The 22803-nt window shown below is 36.3% G+C and overlaps 1 protein-coding gene across 8 annotated transcripts in view; it reads right to left on the bottom strand.

Moving 5' to 3' along the window:
* LCORL (ligand dependent nuclear receptor corepressor like) overlaps positions 1-22803 on the bottom strand; it is an 81736-nt gene that overhangs the window by 44270 nt on the left and 14663 nt on the right. For 7 of the 8 annotated variants that reach the window (XM_050973424.1, XM_050973425.1, XM_050973428.1 and 4 more), the window contains exons 2-4: positions 12116-12181; positions 5317-5396; positions 4960-5089 (exon numbers count right to left, since the gene is read on the bottom strand). In XM_050973424.1, the coding sequence (XP_050829381.1) occupies positions 4960-5089; positions 5317-5396; positions 12116-12181 (276 nt within the window). Of the gene's footprint in view, positions 1-4959; positions 5090-5316; positions 5397-6944; positions 10782-12115; positions 12182-22803 lie in introns of those variants that run through there. The other variant, XM_050973426.1, reaches the window with a different exon arrangement.

The raw sequence follows: 22803 nt of genomic DNA, 5'->3' as shown, positions 1-22803 counted from the left end.
CCCAGCCCAGAGCAGAGCAGGACAATCCCTCCCTTCCCCAGCTGGCCATGCTGTGCCTGATGCCCCCCAGGACAGGGCTGGCCCTCCTGGCTGCCAGGGCACTGTTGACTCATGTCCAACTTTCCATCAACCAGGACCCCCAAGTCTCTTTCTGAAGTGTTGCTCCCCAGTATCTCATTGCCCAGTCTGTTCCACCCAACATGGGGAAGTACTTCACCCATCCTGTGATTCATAATGGTAATTTTCCACTACACATGAGAAATTTGTAATTAGCCATAAAAAATTTTTAAACACAATGAAATGTATTTTGGGCAAGAAAGGTATTAGAACTCTGAACTTACTATCACTACCAAATATTTCTTAATTGTTATCAGCAGATGGCACCAGATATACTTGGTATGACCTGAATAGGTTTTTTTCCTAAGATCGTTGTGACTATGGGAAAAACTTGCAAAGTTTTAAATTTGCATGACTACATCTGTTTGAAGCCCCGTTTTTCACAGTCATTATAAAATACAAGGCAGCTGTATTTAGTCCATGTATAACATATAATTTAAACCCAGTAGAACAGCCTCTAAAGGTCTGCAGACCTGATGTTATTAGGATGAAAGAAGACAGTATTTTTGTGATGTAATCTGATGTTTTCTGCTTTTGATTGTCAAGGTAACAGTCTGAATGCAAGAGAAAAGAGTAATTACGTAATGTAATTATGACCAATTGCAATGACTTATTTTAATTCAAAGGTCACATTTAGGATTAATACTTCCTCAGTTTATGTGCTGCATGAGCTTGTAACTATTCAAACCTGTACTGTTAACTATTCTGCACATTCACACTGTGTATGATCACTAGACTGCAATGTCTATGGTGACAGATTTGACTGTCAGGACAATGAACAATGAGTTAAAAACTCCCAAAATAGTGCTTCACAACAGTATTCCATTTATTGAAAACCAGTACTTTTGCACCAAAAAACTCAACCTTATGATGTAATTTGTCTTTTGACACAATGCCAATAGGCAGTGAAAAGCAGCAGGGAATCACAATCCCCCTTGTACCTGCAATCCAGTTGTGTTAGGAGCAAGACAAAGAACCCTTGATTGCTTCTCAGTGTGCTTCATAAATTCACTCCATAAATTTACCCTTTTCACAAAAAGGCCACATTTTATTTTAACAAGCCCACCTCAACAGCCACCAAACTGTCCCAGTGATATTCTTAGTTCTACTTGTAAAATTGTTCAGGTTGCTGTCAGGTCATCAGCATGTGACAACAGGAATACAACTGTTTATTCTGAGGCATGTATCATGATTAGATCAGCTTACTTGACCGACCAACCAACAGAAGGAGTAAGTTAACTCTTCTGTTCTCATAAACACTCCACCTTTTTTCTTTCTCCGCTCAGGTTGCAATGTTCACTATTCTATATCCAGTCATACTTCTATGAATCCCTGTAAATGTAGTAGAAATGATCAAGAAATGCAGAATCAGTGAAGAGAGTTACACTGGCAGGTAGGTGGTCAACACAAAAAGTATCTCCTTAAGAAACAAGTGAAAACCCCACTAAACATTCTTTCCTGATGAGATTTAAGAGGGACAGCAAAGCAGTCACAGAAGTTTATCACACAAACTGTGTCAGTGTCAGTAATTACAGAAAACCACCCAGATTTTGAAAGAAAAATTAGATTTCTTAAGATTAATAATCAAAAGAAATTGCGAGTTTTGGATGATGTAGGGTGTGCCACTCAAAACTACACCTCAGAAAGTAACGCTTTTTTTTAGTCTGAGATAATGGATGCATGATTACATTGTCATAGGTTTGGTAAATGAAATATATATTGTCCAAGATGCATAACCAGCTTGTGACAGCTGTGCAACTGAAAGAAAACTACAAAAAGAACAGAAGAATTCAAAGTTAAGTTCAGGTATACGGTATGGTATAACAAAGCCATATTTATAGAATTATTTTAGAACATAACAAGGATATCTAGAAATAGTAAAGAGCTTTAAAAAGCTTTCAGAAAAATTAATTGGGATAGAAAACATGGCATTGAAGATATTTGACAGAGCATCCCAGAGAATCTGAAAAGATTCGAGTCATCTCAAACATTCTCTCTATAATTTTGTGCCTAAATTCCTTAACTTCTATTTGAGCTTCTCAAGTCTCAGTTGTCTCTTGGTGGATCATTTATCTTGAAAACAGAACCTGATTCACAGCTCTTTTTCTTTGGTTTTGTTTAAAGAGGTCACATTAATATTGCATGGAAAAATGAGCTTCTAAGAACACACAATGTGTATTACTAGAAATACATAAAATTAATAGTCCATGAACAAAATGTCTGATCAAGCTTTTAAACAACTGTGATTCTGTGATATAACAATGATCATATGTCACTACTCTATAATACTCACAGAAAGAAAAGACCTATATTTATTTTTAAAGCATACTGTGTTTTTCCCTTAAAAAACAGAACAGCTGAATTTCAGCATTATGGAAGTGGAAAAGCACCAATCTAAATCTACTCTGCTTACACCACCAAAAGGGTAAAGAGAGATGTCATACTTGGGAAGAAAGAATTTGGGTTTCAGACACATTGTTTAATGGCAACAATCAGCGTTTGATGACACAAAGGACTTTGGATTTGCTGAGCACAGGACTTTCCTACAGACAACTGACTACAAAACTGGTCTCTCACCAATACATAGTGAAGTTGGGTTCCTAATGGGAAGACCTTAGTTGCTTACAGCATTTCAAGAGTTTACCCATTTTGGGAGGAGTTTATCATCTTTTATCCTAGATTTTACAGACAAATAGGTGTGTTTTGAGATCTTCTGAACAAGTTTCCCGATACAAAAAAAAACCACCAAAACCAAAACCCAAAGCCACAACCAAATCCCCTTAAACTAGTCTGGAAATTAAAAAAGCCATATATAAATTTCTTCAAAATATAAGATTAATGGGACCAAGAAATGAACTCTCTAATTTGCTCAATGGTCTTAGAAGTTGTTCATAGAGGCCTAAATTAGCTACAATAGCAAGAGAGTAGATAATTTTGAGGAGTTTGCAATCCAAACAAGCGTTTCTCCATTTTAAAGACAGCCAGCTAAGAATTCTACAATTTTTAACAACGATAGAACATCTGGTTTAAAACCAGGTATAAGAACTATTCCTAGCTACTATTCCTAGCTAAACAATTACTGGATTTTTTTTTTTTTATTCCTTTCTTCATAAGCTGATACTTGAACTCAAAAACCTACAAAAATTCAGAAAGTAGACTTGGGATTTTCTTAGTAAAACTCTTTGTCTTCCTCCTAAAATCCAAAACAGTTACTTGAATACCTCATAAATTGGTTTCATGTGCCCTTTACTATTTTTTTCCTTTTTGCTTCCTGTAATTTGAACGACTTTAAAGACTTTGCTAAGACCTGAACTAAGCAATATTCTTAGTAAATTCTTACCCAACTATACAGAAGTACTTCAGAATCACAAAAACAACTGGAAGTTTCATTTTTCAATAGACAAAATCTCTAACCTAGCATTACTGATCTGGCAGATCAAACAGAAAGAAAATGCTAAAAGCCAAATGTTCTTTGTGAAAAACTTCACTTAGAAGTCATTCACTCCACTAAGGTGAGGTCATGCCAAGTTTCACTTCTCCCATGATACAAGTTCCTCTCAAGGAGTATCAAAAGAGATCATCTGCAGCAGGAGCATAAAGCAGGCAAACACTGAATAACATTGTACACATCGAGACCAAGAAGAGATCTGACAAAGGAGAAATTTGAAGGAATTAAAATATCTGCCTAGGGAGATGCTACACAATTGGGCCTGTGATGAAAATATAATAAGACTTTAAGAACTAATGAGGTGCCAACTTCATTGGACATTTTATTTCAAATGGAAAATAGCTGGTTTGAAAGAAAGCCAAGAGTCCAAAGGATGCACTCAAAATGCTGAAGCACTCCAGCTCTTTAAAATGCAAAAAAGCAAAATGTAGACTGAGTAGACAAATCTGTACAGAAAAAAATTCTACATACCCCAGGTTCACGAGCATAATAATCTCTCCTTCTACAGCAATTAAAAAGGGAGAAAACTAACTTTGCTTTTTTCTCCCACCTATGTGAAGAAGAGACAGTATCTGAGTCTAACTCTGTCAAATGCAAGAGAGAGATGTCACCCTAGCCATACTCAACTATTCTGACACACACATACTAAACCCCCCAAAAATCTATGAAAATTGCAGTTACTGCATTCACAGTAACTTCATTCACATTTCTTCATCCACAAGAACTTAAGGAAGAAAATTAGTATTTCTGCTTTTGTGGACAGTGAGGAAACCAAGTAACGTTCATGAACTAAGCTGATTTGTCATTTGCTCATGTACTGCTCTTACTTGACAGAGCAAAGAGTAAGAACAGTCAAAGAATTAATGATCTACTAAATACTACATTTTGACAAGAAGTTTTAACCTCCAACTTGGATGTATTTGAAGGTGTAGCTTTCATGCAAGAAGATCCCAAATTCCATTTTGCAATCTGCAAAGCACATTCTATTGCCTAAAATGTGTTTCCCACTAAAAACCAGAAGTGAGAATTTAGGAAGAGAAAATGTTTGAACGCTTTGGATTCCAGAGAATGACACCTGAGGTTGGCATGAAAACAAAGTAGCAGCTCATGGTAAACAGAAAAATCCAATACGATTTATGAACAGGAATTCAAAAGAATGACACATAATGCAAGAGGATGAAGAGGAATGGCAAGTAGGAAGGGTAGTACTTCATTTGGTGATTCAAGTAAGAAAAAGATTAAGGAAAACCAAAGGAATAAAAAAGAGAAACAGTAGAAACATCTATTTCAGTAGATATAGAAAAAATTACTTAGAAAAAAAAATAACCCTGAATAATTTGATTCTTCTAGATTTTTCATCCTATTTCATAATACAAAAGACATGCTTTTATTACCTTTCTTTCGAAAGAGTGCATTTAGATAGTTTTCTGCTTGGCATTCAATCTTATCAGTGTTGGACTGGCCCTGAGATGACAGTTCCTCTGTAGGCGTTGACTGTGAAGAACCGAAAACTGATGCACGATCCTAGAAAACATATGAAGAGCATAACATCTTTCAGAAGTTAGTCTGCTGGTAGAAAAATATACAATTAGATTACTGAGTTATTGAATGGAATAGAACCACTAAAATCAAACTACCTTCAGTCAAAATGCAGAATGAACTTATTTGCAAAATTCAATTCTCTGACTCTTACTTTCATACAAAAAAAAACAGTAATGGGAAGTAATTTTTAATATAATGCTCATACTTACACTGGCTGTTTCTTTGTGTAAATTACAAAAGGAACATTTCTCATCCATAGACCAGTCAGTTAGCTCTTCTGGCTCACAGTCTTAAAGGAAGAAAAGAAAGCTAGATGTTTTAAACAAGCCAAAATTGATTTTGAGAATAACACACACTTCCTAAGATTCTCTTAAATAAATTCCATTACTAATATGATATATATTTCTTGGTACATTCAGTCGTATTCAATACTTCAGATATTTTCAAATTCTTGTCAGGCTTTTATAGCTCAACTTAAAAATAGCAGAGTGCCTTCCTTACAAGAAGGAAAGGTAAACTTGCGTCATTCAATTAATTATCTGCCATAATTACTGGAGGCATCTGTATACTGCAAAGGAAGCTCTGAATTGAAGACATCATTCTTTTTAACTGAAGTGTGCAAACTTGTGGCAAACTAAGCTAAGAATTAGGATACAGACTCCTCACCATGTGAGCTAAATGCATTATACTTACAGTATTTTAACTGATTTGATATAATCGCTATAGGTAAATCCCAGCCTTACAATCACTTGTAGCACTTGATTCATCTAGAAATGTACCTTTATATGTTTTATCAGAAAAGGTACTCTGGTCTAGATGGAATGCAGGACTTAAACTTACATTGCCTATATCAAGTCCAGTCTTCTACTGAATGGAGACACATAATCTACCTTCTTTAAACTAAGCTCCATTTAAAAAATTAAAGAGTTTTCAGCCAATACCCTTCTCTTCACAGACGCCAGTTACTTTAAAACTTTTCCCAAACCAGCTGTGCTAGTAGTTAAAATAATGCTTCTAATTTCTAGTTTAAAATGCACATGGCAACTTATTCCAGTTTGCTTTTGTGGCAATTTTTTTTCTTGTACCCATGAACAATAACTAGGTATTTAGCACCTTGATGCATTTACAGAGACCTTCATTATCCCCTTAACACTTCATTTTGTAGCTAATCTAGTCCATCTGCTTTTCCTCATGGGATTCAACTCCATCTCTTCTGCACAAGTCTCACTTGAACACCTGTTTCCTGAACATGGGGAGCAAGATCTCAAGATGATGTCTTTTACCTTTACCCCAGACTTCCTTGCACTGCAGGCAGTACTTTTCCTACAGTATCCCAGCTATGCAGCAGCCTTTATTACAGCTGCAGTGTTTTGGCAGGTGAATCCAAATATGAATAACTACAACACCAAGGTCTTCTCCATCCTATTCATGTGCTTACAACCTAAACAACTTTTTCACTGCCATTATTAGTTACCAGGTATGTTTCCTCCTTTTCTCCATACCACTAAATTACAGTCAGTTCTGTTTAGGGAGGCTCCTGAGGTTATCTGCTTTCAATAGCATATGATGGTAGCATGATCTTGGCTGGCTGCCAACCCCCCAGTCCAGTGATGCTGTCAATCCACTGCCCCTCTTCAAAGGGCAGGGGTGAGGAAGGAGAGAAAACCAGGGGGAGAAACTTAAGGGTCAAGATAAAGACAAGGAGGTCACTTACCAATTACTGTAATAGGGAAGTCAGACTCAACTTGGAAAGAATTAATTTCATTTATAGCCAATAAAAACAAATTTGCATAATAAGAAAGGGAAAACACTAAGCAACCTTACCACCCTTTCTTACCATGGCTTCAGCTTCACTCCTTCATTCCTGACTCTTCTACCTCCTCCCCCACCCCAAACAGTGCAAGGAGAATGGGAAATGGGCTGCTCTCAGTTCATAACAGTTCCGCTCTGCCACTTCCTCCTCTTTTTTCCCTGCTTCCAGCTTGGGGTCTCTCCCATGGGTTACAGGCCTTCACAAACTGCTCCAGTGTTCTTCCCACAACTGCAGCTCTTCATGAGCTGCTCTAGTATGTGTCTTTTCCACAGGGCACAGTCCTTCAGGAAGAGACCATTCCACAGACCCACAGCTCCTGCCAGAAAACCTGCTCCTGCATGGGCTCTTCTCTACAGGCTGCAATTCCTGACAGAGGCCTGCTCCAGCATGAGATCTTCATAGGCTGTAGCTTCCTTCAGGGAATCTCCACCTGCTCCAGTGGGTCCTCCAAGGGCTGCACTGTGGATATCTGGTCCACCCTGGTCCTCCATGGGCTGCAGGTTCTATGTGTTTCACCATGGTCTTCTCCAGGGGCATCTCTGCTCCAGTGATTGGAGCACCTCTCCCCTCTTCCTTCTCTGACCTTGCTGTCTGCAGGGTTGTTTCCCACTGCCCACTGTCCTCCACCCTCTTCCCACAACTGCTGAGCTTTTACTTCTTCTCAAAGATATTAATTAAAAGGCAAAATAAGAATAAAATTACTCTGAAAAATAAAGGTTCTTCAGTTGAGCACAAACATAAGGTAAGTAACTCCATATTATTACTTAAATCTAGTTTGCTCAGCTCTAAAATAATCATTTAGAACAGAATTCTGTATTATTGTATTATAAGCTCTCAGGGATGCAAAAGAGCAATTTTTACAGGTTGGACAGCTGGTGTTTAAAAACAGACATGGTATTTTTTTTGACTGGACAGTAACAAGAGATAATTAGTAATTTTTGCTGAATTAATCTACCTGTCACAGCCCATTACAGCTATTCCTTTAGGATGTCCACAGCATAAAAACAACACTATTCCCTCACAACAAGTTCATTGTTTTCCTTGCAATCATGGAAACTCTATTTATGGACCTTGGGATTCTACACCTAACTCTGGAACAGGCTTTATACTTTCAGAGAAGTTCTTCTGCCTTGGAATCCTGAATTTCCACTGGTAAAAGTCAAACCAGAGAGCAATCCTTGTATATTGCCAAAAAAGCAAACCTTGAGAAACATCAGCTCTACATAACACTAAACCTTTTATTCAAAGCAGTATAAATCACATAGAAGACTTATTAAGTCTGCCAGTGAGCTAAGCTAAAGTGCTATCAGATATATACAAAATATCTCAAATTCCAGACAGTCTCAGGTCACCACCACAGGAAACAACATCCTGATATCAGTATTAAGTTTTTAACTACAGATAGGCAGCCATACTTTCAGAAAAAGCAGAGGCACAGACAGCACTTTAATCAGAACAAACTTTCCTCCAGCTGTATTGAATTTAGGATGAGGATCATCTTCCCATTTTATCTTGCTTAGGGTCACATGATGAAAGATTTGCAGACAACCTATAATGCTTGCTAGCTTATGAGAAAAAGTTGCTAAGACTATGCAAACAGCATTTTAATATTAATCACAGTAAAGATTATTACTTGAAACCAAAACCCATTAGCACAAAGGTGTAAACTTATGTCCATTTATTAAAAATAAATTGGCGAACTTTGACAAAAAATAATTTTTTTTCATTTCTTAAGAGGCTCACATTTTTGTTTCCCCAAACCACTTTTCCCAAGAAGTAATGCCAAATTAAGTAAATTAATTCAGACATCTGTAGTACTAAACAGATTTCATGTTTGTATCTTAAAAGATGAAATAATTGTCTAGTAAATCAAAATACAAAATAAAATTTGTCCAAATAAAATTAAAAATCTCATCTCTTACTTACCAGTATTTTCTGATTATAATAATGTCCCAAAAGATTTTCCAGCTATTTGTGACAATTTTGAACATATCACCACCTTTCTTTTTATACAGCACTACTGCTTTCTAATAAGTACATTAAAAAAGCTGAACTATTTATCAAATCCTTCATATGCTTAATTTCATAAAACCTCCAATTCTATTAGATTTCTGTTTCTAATAAATTTTTTTCACTACTAGAAATACGCCTAAAGAAAATAAGGAAAAATAAAAGCTTTTGTCCTGTATAAAGATTTTTTCCTGGCAGAGAAAAAGCACTGAGAGCTTCTTTTTTCCTACAAGACAAAGCTTTTCCTCAGTGGTTAAGAGAATAGAAGCCCAGCACATATTCCCCTCCAAATGAAAGTACACACATACCACCTGATTAGAGGAACAGCTTTTTAACAGTTTAGCTAACTATCCGTAAGTAGAATGTAAAGAATAACAATTTATATGTGAATTTACTTAGCTGAAAATGGCTGTAAGAAAAGGATTAGATAGCCCTAAAGATTCAAAGACATAAAGCCTCAGTTCAGAGCTTGAACCAAGGTCAGATGCCAAGATACAGAACTTGAGCCCTCTGCAACCAGAAGCTGCAGAATCCAAGCAGTCAGGAAAACAAACTGGTGCTGCAAAACAGTGACAAGAACCACTTCAGCAATTACAAAGTAAATCCTACATATAAAAGAATTTCAAGACACACAAAAAATGTTTAAAAGGTATTTTTTTGGAAAAGTGTAATAGTTTAGTAAAACTGAAGTGTACCTTTTAGCATTTAGATTTGCCATTGCAATTTATTATTCATTCAAGTAACTTAAGAAAATACAAGATAATATTTTAATCTATAGATCAAATACTATTTCAAGAATGAACGAAGGAGGAAATATATCAACCGTGTTATGTTTTATGCACGTTATTGATCTTTTTCATGTCACAATAGATAAAGCCAACAACATAAGAGAATAAAATGCTATTGTATCTAAGCAGCATACATTTCAGCCAATTCTCACGTATTTCTGCACAAGAAAGCTACATAATTTCTTGAGGTATGTTTGAGCAAACACACCCTTGCTGCTAATGAGCCATAATATTGCATACTGACAGTATTAGTTTAGTGGTTACAATGAGGAAAATAAACAGCCTAAAAGATGCAGTAATTCAGGCACATTGCTTAGAGTGTGAAAACCTGAGTTCTAATTCTACCAGCCATTATTTTTTAACTAAGGCAATTTATTTACTTTGTATCTTAGTTTCATTACCTGTGAAATGAAAAGTGGCACTTAGGACAGTGGAAAAATTTGTACAAATTTTACTTGAGAGTTCTGTATTAATCTTTAAAACAAAATTCAGACTTCAAATCAGAAATAGCCCTGCATACCATACTAATGATAAAGCTGACCTCTACTGTACCAATATAAACCATTTCACATGGCATTACTGCAGTTAGGAAGATCTATAAAAATGAACCAAAAATAAGAGTAAGGTAAGGTAGGCATCCCAACCTACCAGCAGCTGGCTCCAGAACTAAAATCAATTTTACAGATGCCTCAGACATGGAAATAGGCTTTAATTGTTGAAGAACTCTTGCACATTACTGACAAAAATTTTCAGAAATTGAAAAAAAGAAATAGGTGTGAGATATTGTACTTTAGATAAACACAAATTGAATTTTCAAGACAAAGTCACAAGGGCTTCAAATAGCAAAGATATGCAAGCAGCGGAAATATCAGATTTTAAATAGGTAAGAAATCTTCAACAGCATGAGGCAAATAAGTTAAAACTTTACCCCTGAGACAGCTGAAATATCTGCACACATGAGCTCTAAAGGACCATTATGAACTTTACAGTGTAGCGTATCATGCCCTTTAACTGTAGCTTAGACTTTGGCCACTACCTCATTAGCTCAGTACTTTCTGCCTTCTTACCCAAAGGAAAAAAAAAAAAAAAAAAAAGGTAAAAAAAAAAAAAAGGTAAAAAAATTAAACCCTTTTCACACAAAAAAAATAAAGAATTAACTACTAATCAGTGTAAAGCCCAAGACATACAACATACTGGAATTACAACTTGAAAAAAACAAAAGAGATACTGCACACTTATAACAATATCCTGTTTCCTTTTCAAATGTGCTTATCACAGCAGTTGAAAATACTAGTCATGAAAACAAGCTTTAATCCAACTGTACATATTTCTTAAGTGCTTTTATGTCTTATTAGTGGCATGCTTAGCTTGAGAAAGGGAAAAAAAATATTCTGAAAGCATCAGCAAAGTAGTATTCCAAGTTCCCCACCTTTCCCATGAAAATACTGTGTCATGCAGCATAGTATACAGGCCAAGGAACTTGCACATTATGAAGGGGACAAAACCATAACCAAGTTAAAGCAATAGCTCCAAAAGTATTCTAAGCAAAGATACGCAGTACACACCAATCTGCCTCATGTACTAGCACTAAATAAGTGATATGCTTTACAAATTACAGTATCAGACAATGAATTAGAAAGAAATGAGATAGAATATTTTTACGGTTTCATAACAGAGGTAACAATTTTAAGTCATAAAATTAACTTGGCAAACAATTCTTTCAGTACTCTAAAGAAAATTTTTGCTGTATCGTCCCCATGTTGTGAAAGAGAAATCATTCCATACTTAACTAAGGACTTATGTGTTATTGACAGCCATTCCAGCAAAACCAAACCCATTTGGACTAATGCTGGGTCTTACAAGGGTAATGGAAAAGGTACGTATGTATGTATACACTTGAACATACTATGACTTTATATATATTTGTACATAAAGTACTATAAAAACTAAAAGTTTGGTGTACATGTAATGAAGATGTAAAAACATATGAATCTATAAAAAGCATAAACCTTCTTGACAACCACAAGACCAAACTAGCATCCATTACCTTCCTTTTACTAATTAATGTCAATAGGAAGCTGAGGAGCTTGTCTGCCCTTTCTAATGGATATTCAAAAACAAAGTAGGAGATGCAGTATTCCAGAAGAGTAAGTCTTTTTCATGAGAGCTTTGCAGAAAAGCTTAGCTAATCCAAATTCCCATGTATGGGAACAAAACCTATGTATCACTCTCCCTAGTGTTTTGCTTAGGCACAGTATTGACAAGAAAATTAATAAATGAACATTGGAAAGAAAACCACTGGAAGATTTCCTTTTCAAATTCAAGATATATACTTGAAACTACTTTTAACTAAAAGAAAAACCATTAAGTCATTGCACTAAAAGCTGGTTCATTTACCTTCAAATAAACTGAGGTCTCTTCGTAGCCTTGGTCCATAAAGCCCTTCTAAAATACTTTCAAAACCTGGAGACAAAAGAAACATTTAAAACAGTAAATCAAAAGTTTCTTAAAAGAAAGTAAATTCTAGAGAACTGGCAACAAGTATCCTCAAATTCTAAGAGCAATTCCAAAAATTGTTACATTTATCAAACAAATATTTACTCCTTCCACTATAGTACTACTCAATAGCATTAGAAGATAAAAATAAGACAAGGCAACTGCCATCTGCCCACAATCAGCCTATTAAGCCATGCCCCAACAACCTCATTAGACTTAAAATAACTACCACAGAATCCTAAAGGTGGGAGGATTAGCCTCATAGCTCTAAGCAAGTGAAGGAGTTTCTCTCTTAGCCTGAGAATCAGTCATGTACAGAGAGAAGAAAAAATGAAAAGAAAAATGAAAAGAAAAAAAAAAGAAAACTTTACACATCAGAAACTTCTCATGATTGCCTGAAACTATATAATCTGAGCAGGCTAATATTACAGCAAACAGAAAAAAAGTAAGCTTCTTTTGCTTCTGATACCATGACAGTGCTCTCTAGCCCTCTGTATCTGTACAAAAACATCTTAAAATGGAGGATTATATAAATCAAATTATTTTATAGATTTACCAGCTAGTCTGTTTACGTATTTGGTAAAAAATTAAATACTTCAGTAAGGGAGATAAGACACAGAGCAAATCAGATGATTGATAAATAAATAAATAAAAAATGTTTGAAACCCCAAACCCACAAAAAAGCACATGACAACTGATGAAATATGGTGACAATTTAGAGCATCAATGTAACAGAACTTTCATTCAATATAGAAACAATTTCCAAGTGCCCCCCTTTCTCCTTCCAAATAATAAGCTTATTTGAAAATAAGAGGATAATTCAAAGCAGCATTTGAAGGTTCTCATTCTTTATACTAAAGGCCTGTCTGTAGCTATTTTGCTAGACCAGAACTTTGCAAGACAATTTTATCATCACACTACATAAAAGATACCAAAATCTTCAGGAAACAACTTCTATCAACAAAGAACATTCAGAATCGCAAAATTTGTTCATCATGTGATGTCTTTTAAGACAACACAACATCCTGTTCCCTCCCCAAAAGTTATATTTACTTTTTGGTTTAGACTGTATGTTCACTAGCATAAGGAAGAATAAATATGTATCATATTTGAAGCAGACAAAGGAAGCTATCTTAACACATAGGAGCTGTACAGTTTGACAAGTCAGATTTTGTTAAAATTTCCATTGCAAAATAATTTTAATATATGGACTACACCGTGAATCAATTATAACCTCTATAAATCCGATATTTGAGCTATAAATAGACTTATATAATGAACTATATGGATTTCATTTTCCACTTTTCTTTCTACTAAATACGAGACAACACAAATTAAATGACAAAACCACTGTCCTCTAACAAATATTTATACACACATCTTTTAAACAGCCTACAAGAACTAGAAAGCAAAAAGCCCAAAGCCCAGGCACACACTAAAATTTACCTTAAAGCATCATCCAGCAACTCTTAGATTCTATGTAATATAAATTCACATCATATCAGCATTGTACAAATTCCCTGTTCTTCTGGCCTCAAAGGGTTACAGACAAAAAAAGGCAGGAGAGATGAAGCCTGAAGTTAAGATAGCAATCCTCCAAACACAACAGAGTGGAAACACAAACCACACCATGTGTATTGCCATTAATGTTACACACTCTAAGCCATTTTAGGTGAGCAGCTAGTTACATCCTGCCAAGTTACTGTCCCTGGGTAAAGAAATTAATGAAGCTGCACTTGGAGACAACCCTGCGTATTTCAAAAGAGCAAACAGCAACTCCTATTTTTCAGTACTCCATCAATCAAACAACAGGAAGCTTGTTTACCATCCCAGTCAGCACCCAAAACCTCCTTGCTCTTTGGATACCTACCACCCTTCCTACCCTGTGGAGGGTGGTACTTGTTTCTGCCTTTTCTCCTTACCTGCCTGCCCAACTACCTGCTCCTGCCTATGGAAAACCACGAGCTCAGAAACCCAGCTCTGTAAACAGCAGTTTGTCAACAGAAAATGCAACCTCCAAACAGACTTCCATACAGCTTGTATTAAAGATGGCAATTAGCATACTGCGGGAGTTGTTGGTTTTTTTTTTGGTTTTTTTTTTTCTTTTCTTACCCTGAGGAAAGGATACACCAGCCTGCTTCTTTGCTAATTCACCAAACTTAATTCCATCCTACCCATCCAAAGGGCTGCTTTTCTTCCTGAAGTATTATAGAACTTCTCCAAGGAACCAAAACAGACTAACCCCACCCAATAATTTCCTTCCTCACCTGTGGACACTGGATGCCTTCTTTTTAAAGAACACTTACTTGTACAACCTAAGAACATCAAGAGAATCTTTTTTCAGACCTTAGGCTAAAAGTTTCCCAGAAAGCACCTGGTTATGCTCCACAAAGTACTACTGCCTTTCAGCAGAATTGATACAATTTCAGTTTAACCTAAACATGAAGATGTTTCTTAGTTTCTAGTACAGATGAATGAATGCTGGCACCGTTTCCTAAAATGTAACCAGCTCAACACAAGACGTTCAATAAATCTTTGTTTTTCTTCTTGAGTCAGTATGCTTAAGCAAACAGTAGCAGCAGCTATGGAACTCTCCAGAACCTGAAGAGCCTACAGAAACCAGTCAGAAATACACTTTGCTTATATTTTTTATGATTCACTAATGGAAAAAATTTGCTTCAAAAAGTTTTACAGAATTTGCTGTCTCATGGTGGTTGATTGCCTATTTGACTCCAAACTGCCTTTCAAAACTATTACTCAAAATCTGATACTTTCTAGCTCCAAACTGAAAAGCAACACTTGGCTCTAGTAACTTGGAATACCCCAAACTGTCAAACTCCCTCTTTCTCTAATAAATTTATTGTATCTTCATGTAGAAAGAATCAGCTTTATTGTCTGACACCTTTTAAAATCCAGGATAGGCTCCTCCAACAAGTCTTCACAAGCAGAAATTTGTGATAGAGCAAGTCTCTTAACCCAGTTACAAGCTTCCATGGTTTGTATTTTTGAATAAAGCTGTGAACAGGATTTTTTCCTCTATATTAACTCTCTCCCCCACCTTTCCCCCACCATCGATGCTGCTTTCCTCACTCAGGGCAGGGATGGGACAGGAACTCCCACGAGGCAGGCTGAAGCTGTGACCTCAAGTAACAGGAAGGGGGCTCTCTTTTTCCATAGGTACCTATTTGGGTACCGAAAAGGCAAACAGCCCAGGAACAAGTTCTATCAGGTTTGGCATATAAGCCATGGATCACAGCAAAGGCCACCAAAAGGAAGCAATAGGTGACAGTAACTGCAGGCTCCTATAGGGCTTCTGCTCAGCAGCTAGCTAGCTGTCACAGAAGTTCAGCTCTTGCCTCTGGTCCAAACCCAGAATGTTACAGAGGAACTCTTACAGCTTATCTGACTGTTGAAAATATCATCTGTTACCCATCTATCTGGCCACCATGATACTGCCAGAAGTGATCTTCAGCAGACCAGAGCTAACTACAGGAGCACAGGGGCAACTGAACAACACCAGGTGTCAATGTAATAAATAACAGAGCCCAGGTGTTGATCCAAGGTGAAGGCTTTCCTAGGGTAAACAAACATCCTGTGGGATCAACAAGTGTCTACATGGCTGCAGGCAGGACTTCAGCTCTTATGACATTAGGATCCTTTAAGAAACAGTGCTGGAGAAAGACATGATCTACTTGATAATGCAAATCAATACTGCCAGCAGGCTTGCCTCATAATGAGGTGTTCAAACTACGTTTGTCAGGAAGTGGAGACTGAAGCATAGAAAGGAAGAGAATGGCAGAGAGGCCAAATGCACACAAGGACTTTACAGTCCTCCTGAAGAAGTGGCATAAGCAGGGACACAGCTTAAGTAGCTGCATATGAACCCATTCAGCAGAGGAAGCAAACACCAGCAGTTACACACCTGAGCACAAGAGCACAATCTTACTGGTGAGACAGTTCACACAACTGCAGTGGATGGACACTGGCTTTTAAGAAAGGGGAAGTGAAAAAGTCAAGGACAGCACTTAGATTTTAACTTAAACAAATGGAGCATTAGTATGGAATGCGCTACAGGACAGTTAAAAATCTACAAGTCAGGATTAAACCAGGTGAATATCATAGTGAACATCTGTTACAGACTATACAGACTGTCAATCAAGAGTCAGTAGATCAAGTCTTTAAAAAACAAAAAAAACCCCCAAAAACCATGACCCCCCCCAAAAAAAACCAAACAAAAAAACCCCAAAAAACAAACAAACAAACAACAACAACAAAAAAAACCCAAAAAACCATGCTGGAAATGCAACATGCCAGTGCACAAGTAACTCAGGGGATTCTGTGGTGTCTGGAGGACAAACCTGCTTAGGGTGATGGACAAGCTCAATAGGGGAGGCACTACGTAGCTGCTACTCATCATTAAGTAAAAGATAATCAGTGATGTAACAGTTAACAATGGTCTTGGCCACTGCAGCCATGAGATGGAATGCAGGATCCCAAGGGAAGTGAGGAACTTGAATGGCTGAGTAATCTTCTGTGGGCTTAGCAGTCACTGATTTACATCCCTTCCCCAAGACAGTGGGAACACAGTGGAAATAGAAGTGGGATGCTGTACTGTCTTGTCTAAACCAAAAAAGTCTCACATGGGCCAAGGGTCTATGGCAAGGTTTTTATTGAGTTATCCTACTATTTCATAAAGTCAAAGAAATTGCAAGGTGAAGGGCAAGTCCAGTATATTCAGTGTCTCTACCAGTTTACTCAGATTTAAAACAGGATTATTAAGTCCAAAGGAAGCTTTAGACTGTCTTCACAATATTTTATTTAAAATCTTAGAGAGAAGCTACCTTTCAGGTAGCTTAAAAAGCTCACAAAGCTTAAATCATAAAGTTCTCATAACGTTTTATCACTGTAAACTTCTTAGCACCTGAAACATCTTGAAGCCCATCTACACATTAGAGAGTGCCACATATGAATAGTGCAGGCTGTAAAATTCTTTGTCATGAATAAAACAGATCTATAATTAAATGGATACATTCCATGCAAGTTTCCAACACTCTGCAATTTATACACACTTAGAGGTACTTATGTAATATACAGGGACTCTTCCTCATGACCAGACCCAGCCTTTGTTCATCCTGCTCCTCAACAGCAGCTGTATGGCTGTGAATTATAAATGCCTTCTCCAGTCACAAAGTCAGAAGTAGCCATGCATTCCCTGCAGCTGTGGAAGCAATGGATAGTCTATGCTGCACTAAGCCTAGAGAAAATCATGAGGTGAAGATTTACAGAAATTTTAATGCAAAGTTGGTCTAGGTTAAGTCTGGACAGATATAGTAATTGAACAGCTATACAATACAAATTGAGGTTGGACAGGTTTAGCAATACACTGGCTATTGTTTTTCAAAAAGTTTTATCTCCATAATTTCTGAGAGAAAACAGTTACTTCAGCCTTGGAGTTGAATTCAACAGCCGTCTCCTCCTTCCCTCCCCACATCTTCTAAGTGAATGGAGACTGCAAGTATGTTTTCAAAAAAATCTGAATGACTCAGACTATGTGTTTGAAAAATAGTCAAAATAAGAATAAATATCATGTAATAAATGGAAGCTGACATTGGACTACCACTTTCAAATGAACCCCTTGGTGGGTCTGAAGATAGGAGTAGTACTTACTCTACACTTGGGAAAGAGAACAGAAATATATGCACAGTTTGTATTAAAGTTTTTGATAGGTTTGGTGCACTCTATATCACATTAATTTCTTGATTCCTCTAACCTTGTATATGGCCATATTAACTCCTAAATTTGTATGTTCTTTTCAAATGAAAGTCCATTTCATAAAAGCAGATGCATTTCCTTTCCCTTTTGTCTTTTTGTTTCTTTACTTGTCTTTTTTCTCTTCCCCTTTCCATGTTTCTGTTTAAGAAGTAATCACATTCTAGGGCTTTAGCTACAAGGCTTTTTTTAAAAAAGCCTATATTTGGGACATTTTACTAAAATGTGACCATTTTTAGTTAAAATTTTAAGAAAGCATTTTTATTTGTTGTTTTACTCAGCACCAGAACACAATAATATTAAATCTCAAGAGGTGCCTTATAAAACTTGTACAAACTATAATAATGACACTAATGACCTCACAGTAAGCCACCTAAAAAAACCTTTTGCTTATACTTGCTCTCCCCTCCTCTGATCTGCTGCAGCTTTTCCAGTTTAGGAAAGTATAAGCAGATGAACTGATAAAAAGCTTAAAGATAAAAGTACAAATACTTCTAAACAAATTCACTTCTGTTTTGATATTTTCTAAGCCATAAAGATGTTTTATTCATACCTCTGGATGCATACCAGAAACAGTAGATTAATGCTCCTTACAGGGATAGAAAAAATTTAAATGAAAGGGAGATGCTTATCGAATTTGCTCATCTGATTCATAGTTACTGCTCTACTTTTCATCTGATGTGAAAGGTTACGCTTTAGATGAGATGCTATTGTCCTCTCTAAGTTGCTCTGTGTGTTAAGGAATTTGGAAGATTTTGGGTGCATGCAAATTAAGTTCTGCTTCCTCCCTTCTTTTCCAGCATATCATCAGCTAGGCACAGGGTAAGACTGCTGAACACTTCTTTGGAGGATAAGGCACGCATGTGTATTTTTACTCCAATGAAATGAGACTTTTAGCTTTAAGCACTATGGCCTCTGGAGGCCCTGCAGGAAAAAAAAGAACCTTGAGACTCTGTAAAACACAGTTTTGTTAACCCACCTAAGAAAATCAGCAGCAGTGTATGTTGAAATCTTCACAACTTTTGTGTGCCTAGAACTTTACTTCCATCACACTTCACTTTGTGGCTTACTACACCAAGAATCAAATCTGAATTATGGTAGTTCAAGTTGTTTTATTGAAGTCCAAAACACTTGTTATTTAGCTTCTTACATAAAAATCAGGCCTCACCCCTGTTAAGTAACAAACATCAGCGAGGAAGATTCATGTATCCTCCTTATTTACTGAATTTAATATTCTTAGCAGAGAAAACAGAAGTTGAAGAAAAAAAAATGCACATTTTAAGCAGTATCGAGTTTAGCGCATTAATGTTGCTTTTTAAATCAAAACTAATGTGAAAGTAGGTTCAGAACTGCTGATTTCAATTCTTAAAAGGTTGCCGAATTTAATAAATGGTCTTTAAAATGTAATTAGGAAAATCCAAAGAATAAGATTACTTTTAATGAGATTGAGCACTGTACTGCCACACACAGCATTAAAATTAAACTACCTTCCTTTATTTTCTGGTGTGGTAACAGCTCCTGTTACTTTACCCAGTTGTTAAAGGGACCTGATAACAACTCATGAGTTCAGTTTCTGTTTCTTCATTTGCCTCTAAAAACTAATCTAGCTGACATATGAATGCTAATCCCATTCTGAAGTCATACAACCTATATTTTGAGCTGGTATTTCTTGATCTATGAGGACTATTACATAATTTGTATAAGGAGTCTCAGAATCTAAAATCACATTGGAAAGAAATTATGGACAAGTAAGGACTGAAAGACAGATCCTGCACACTGGTTTATGCCCCAACCAAAAGCCAACCTTCTCTATTACCTGCCCACTTCACCCCATACACACTTTAATTTAATTTAACACACACTTTAATTTCAGTAGCAGTAGCTTCATGCCAGTGAGCTTTATCTCACAACAAAGTTGTGAGATAAAACTCACTGACATGACTGACATAACCATCAGAAAAATAAATTTGATTTCCCCTCACTATTCTTGTAACTTTGCCCTGTTTCACGCACCTGAAAAGTGATTCCTTTTGAAAACAGCACATAATCCAAAATAGTACTATATCTAAATAAAAACTTCAATTCTTCTTCTCCCCATTCTGTAAATTTTCATGACTGCATTATTTAGCTTGGCTCAGTACAGGAGTTTATCTGGAGGAAGTTTTGTAATTTGCCTTACAAAGACTGCTACCTTGGATTAAAACAATCATACTACAGACAGAATTCAGCTTCACTGGTTTTGTCAAATATTAGAACAAATTTTTTTTTAATTTGTTCTTTTCAGACAAAGCACTAGCTGCAGCTTCCCTGAAAGAAAATCTTTCACTTTTCTTCAAATTCTCTCTCAATAGTGCTTCAATATTTACTGATAAATATTATTTATCATTAATACAGGTTCAAGAGTAGGAAGCAGGATTTTGTTTTGGCTTACTCAAAAAAGTCATCTGCCTTTCTTACAAGTTAACCCTTTCATAGGAAAGGGACTTGGAGCTCATGTTCAGTCATCAGAAACCGAAACCCTTCAAGAGTATGTGTTTATTACTCATCCATCACCAAGTTCCTTTGATATATAAGACCACTCTCAATTATGTAAAAAATATTTTCTGAGCTTTCTGTAGCTCTAATTCAAAATTTTGAAAAAACCATAAAATAATTACATCAATTTTTTATTATACCTAGTTACCTTTGTCCCACCATTATGATATAGAGCAGAAATACCCTAAAAACTTGTTAAAGCAGAATACTCTGTAGAGAAGAGAGTTATTTTAATATTTTATAGAAGCACAGCAGTGTGTTTAACAGAGAAATTTAAATTAAGCTTTAATATCTGTATCTGTTTCTTTTGCCTCTCTTCCTTTCACAGGTCAGCAGCTGTCCTTTTTGCCCACTGTTCCCCCCTAACCACAGAAGGATTAATAATTTGAGTCTTGCTTATATATTGACATAAATCTCAAAGTCACAAGGCTTTTGTTGTTAATTGTGGCTTATTTTAGTTTGGTTCTACTTATATATTTCTTTAAATCTACTACTGCAACAATCTGGAAAGGATTGACTATTGTATCAAACAACTGAAGCACCGAGATTAAAAAAAAGGGGAAAAAAACCCCAAAACCCAAACAAACTAAACAATAATCAAACACTCAATAATCACCTTTTTGCCATTTATACAAATGGCAAGAACAAAAAATAACTTTCTAGACAGAGTATTCAAGACAAAGCATGACAACGGAAACAAAAATTATAATATTTTTATTCAAACATTTTATTTTTCCTGTTTGTAACATCACTACAGAATATCTATTCTTAAAATATATTATTTGATTAAGTGTTGGCCAGATTATCAGGTAAAAAGCAACGAATTTTTCTTGCAGAAAAATTCTTGAGACTTAATTTAGGACAGATTTTGCATAGGAACAGAGCAGGGCTGGGGCTTGTGTTGAATATGTTGTCTAGCTTGAATCCATTTCTTGCTTACAGCACTAAAAAGTTCTCTTATAATAGAAACTCCTAACATTTAACTTAAAACACTCATTTTCTTTACCATATTGATTCAGTTCCCTGAGCAAACAGGAACCAACATACCAGAGATTCCAAACTGAAAGGGAGGAAATCCTCTATTTAGACTCCAATACAAATTCCAAACCATAGCTAAAATGATGCTTTTCCTTCTCTGCAAATCTTGACTCTAAGAATTAATGCAGCTGAGGACACTGTTGCTGCCAGCAAGACAGGGTGACCAAAACTTGAAATGAGACTACAGAACCACGACAGTTCTAACTGCTTACTTTTCACTTAGGATAAAAATCCTTGGTTTCAACTCTCTATGCTGTGCCTTACTGCGGGGCTGGAGACAGTGATGAAATATAGTTTCACAAAAATACTACGTACATCAAAAGAACTCACTGTAACATGAAGCAGTTACAAACATTAAGCTGAATACAAAGAAGGAGACTGACACTGGCCATACCTCAGAGGCAGAACAAAAAGAGGAAATGTCCTGCCTCCCCCCAATTGTTCACAATTTTAAAGAAAAGGGTGGCAGCCAACAGGGGTGGGAGGGGGAAGTTTTTGTAGGTTAAATAAAGACTGCAATTAGCATGAACTTAGAGTTCAGGTATTTATAAATCACAGCAAGAAAAATGAGGTTCAATAAAAAGAGAAGCAGTTCCATTCTCCTAAGTAATCTTCTATGCCAATGTGTCCTTACAGACTTGTAAACAGGAGAGCCCAACATGACACTTTTTACTGTTCCTTCAGACATTGCCAAGGTTAAAAGTAGATTTAATTTCTAATGTAGTAGTGAGATTCTGGGAGACTTGTGTTATTTATAATTTAAAAGACCTAAGGAAGACACTTCAGAAGTGTCTATGCTGCTCTGTGGGTAGGGAGAGAGAAAAATGTCTCCAAGTGACAGTTACTAAAACTTAATTTCTGTTCTCTAAAATCTCTCTTTGAAAAGTAATCTAATCCCAGCTGCTGCACTGGGACATTTAAATATGGAATTGGTGTGAATATTGGTGTTCAGCCTGAAGCTTATCCTGCCTTTCTTTTTGCAAGACCCTACATCAGAGCTTGCTAGGCACCAACTGTTCCCCAGAACAGTGCCGGCAATAATTTGACCAGTTCGTAGCTTGTATCCTTAGAGAAGGAAATTCAGAGGAAGGAAGAGTCTGTAAAAGATTACATCCAGTTTGGAAAAATGCTCACGACATTTAGTATCAATTTAAGTGTTTTACAACATGAGGAGAACAATGCCCAAGAGTAAGAGACAGAAACAACTGTCACTTTCAGAAAACCATGTGCCTAAAGCATGTGTCTGT

This window comes from Serinus canaria, chromosome 4, assembly GCF_022539315.1.
Source record: "Serinus canaria isolate serCan28SL12 chromosome 4, serCan2020, whole genome shotgun sequence".
Classification (NCBI taxonomy): Eukaryota; Metazoa; Chordata; class Aves; order Passeriformes; family Fringillidae; genus Serinus; species Serinus canaria.
This window is presented reverse-complemented; position numbering and strand designations above follow the sequence as displayed.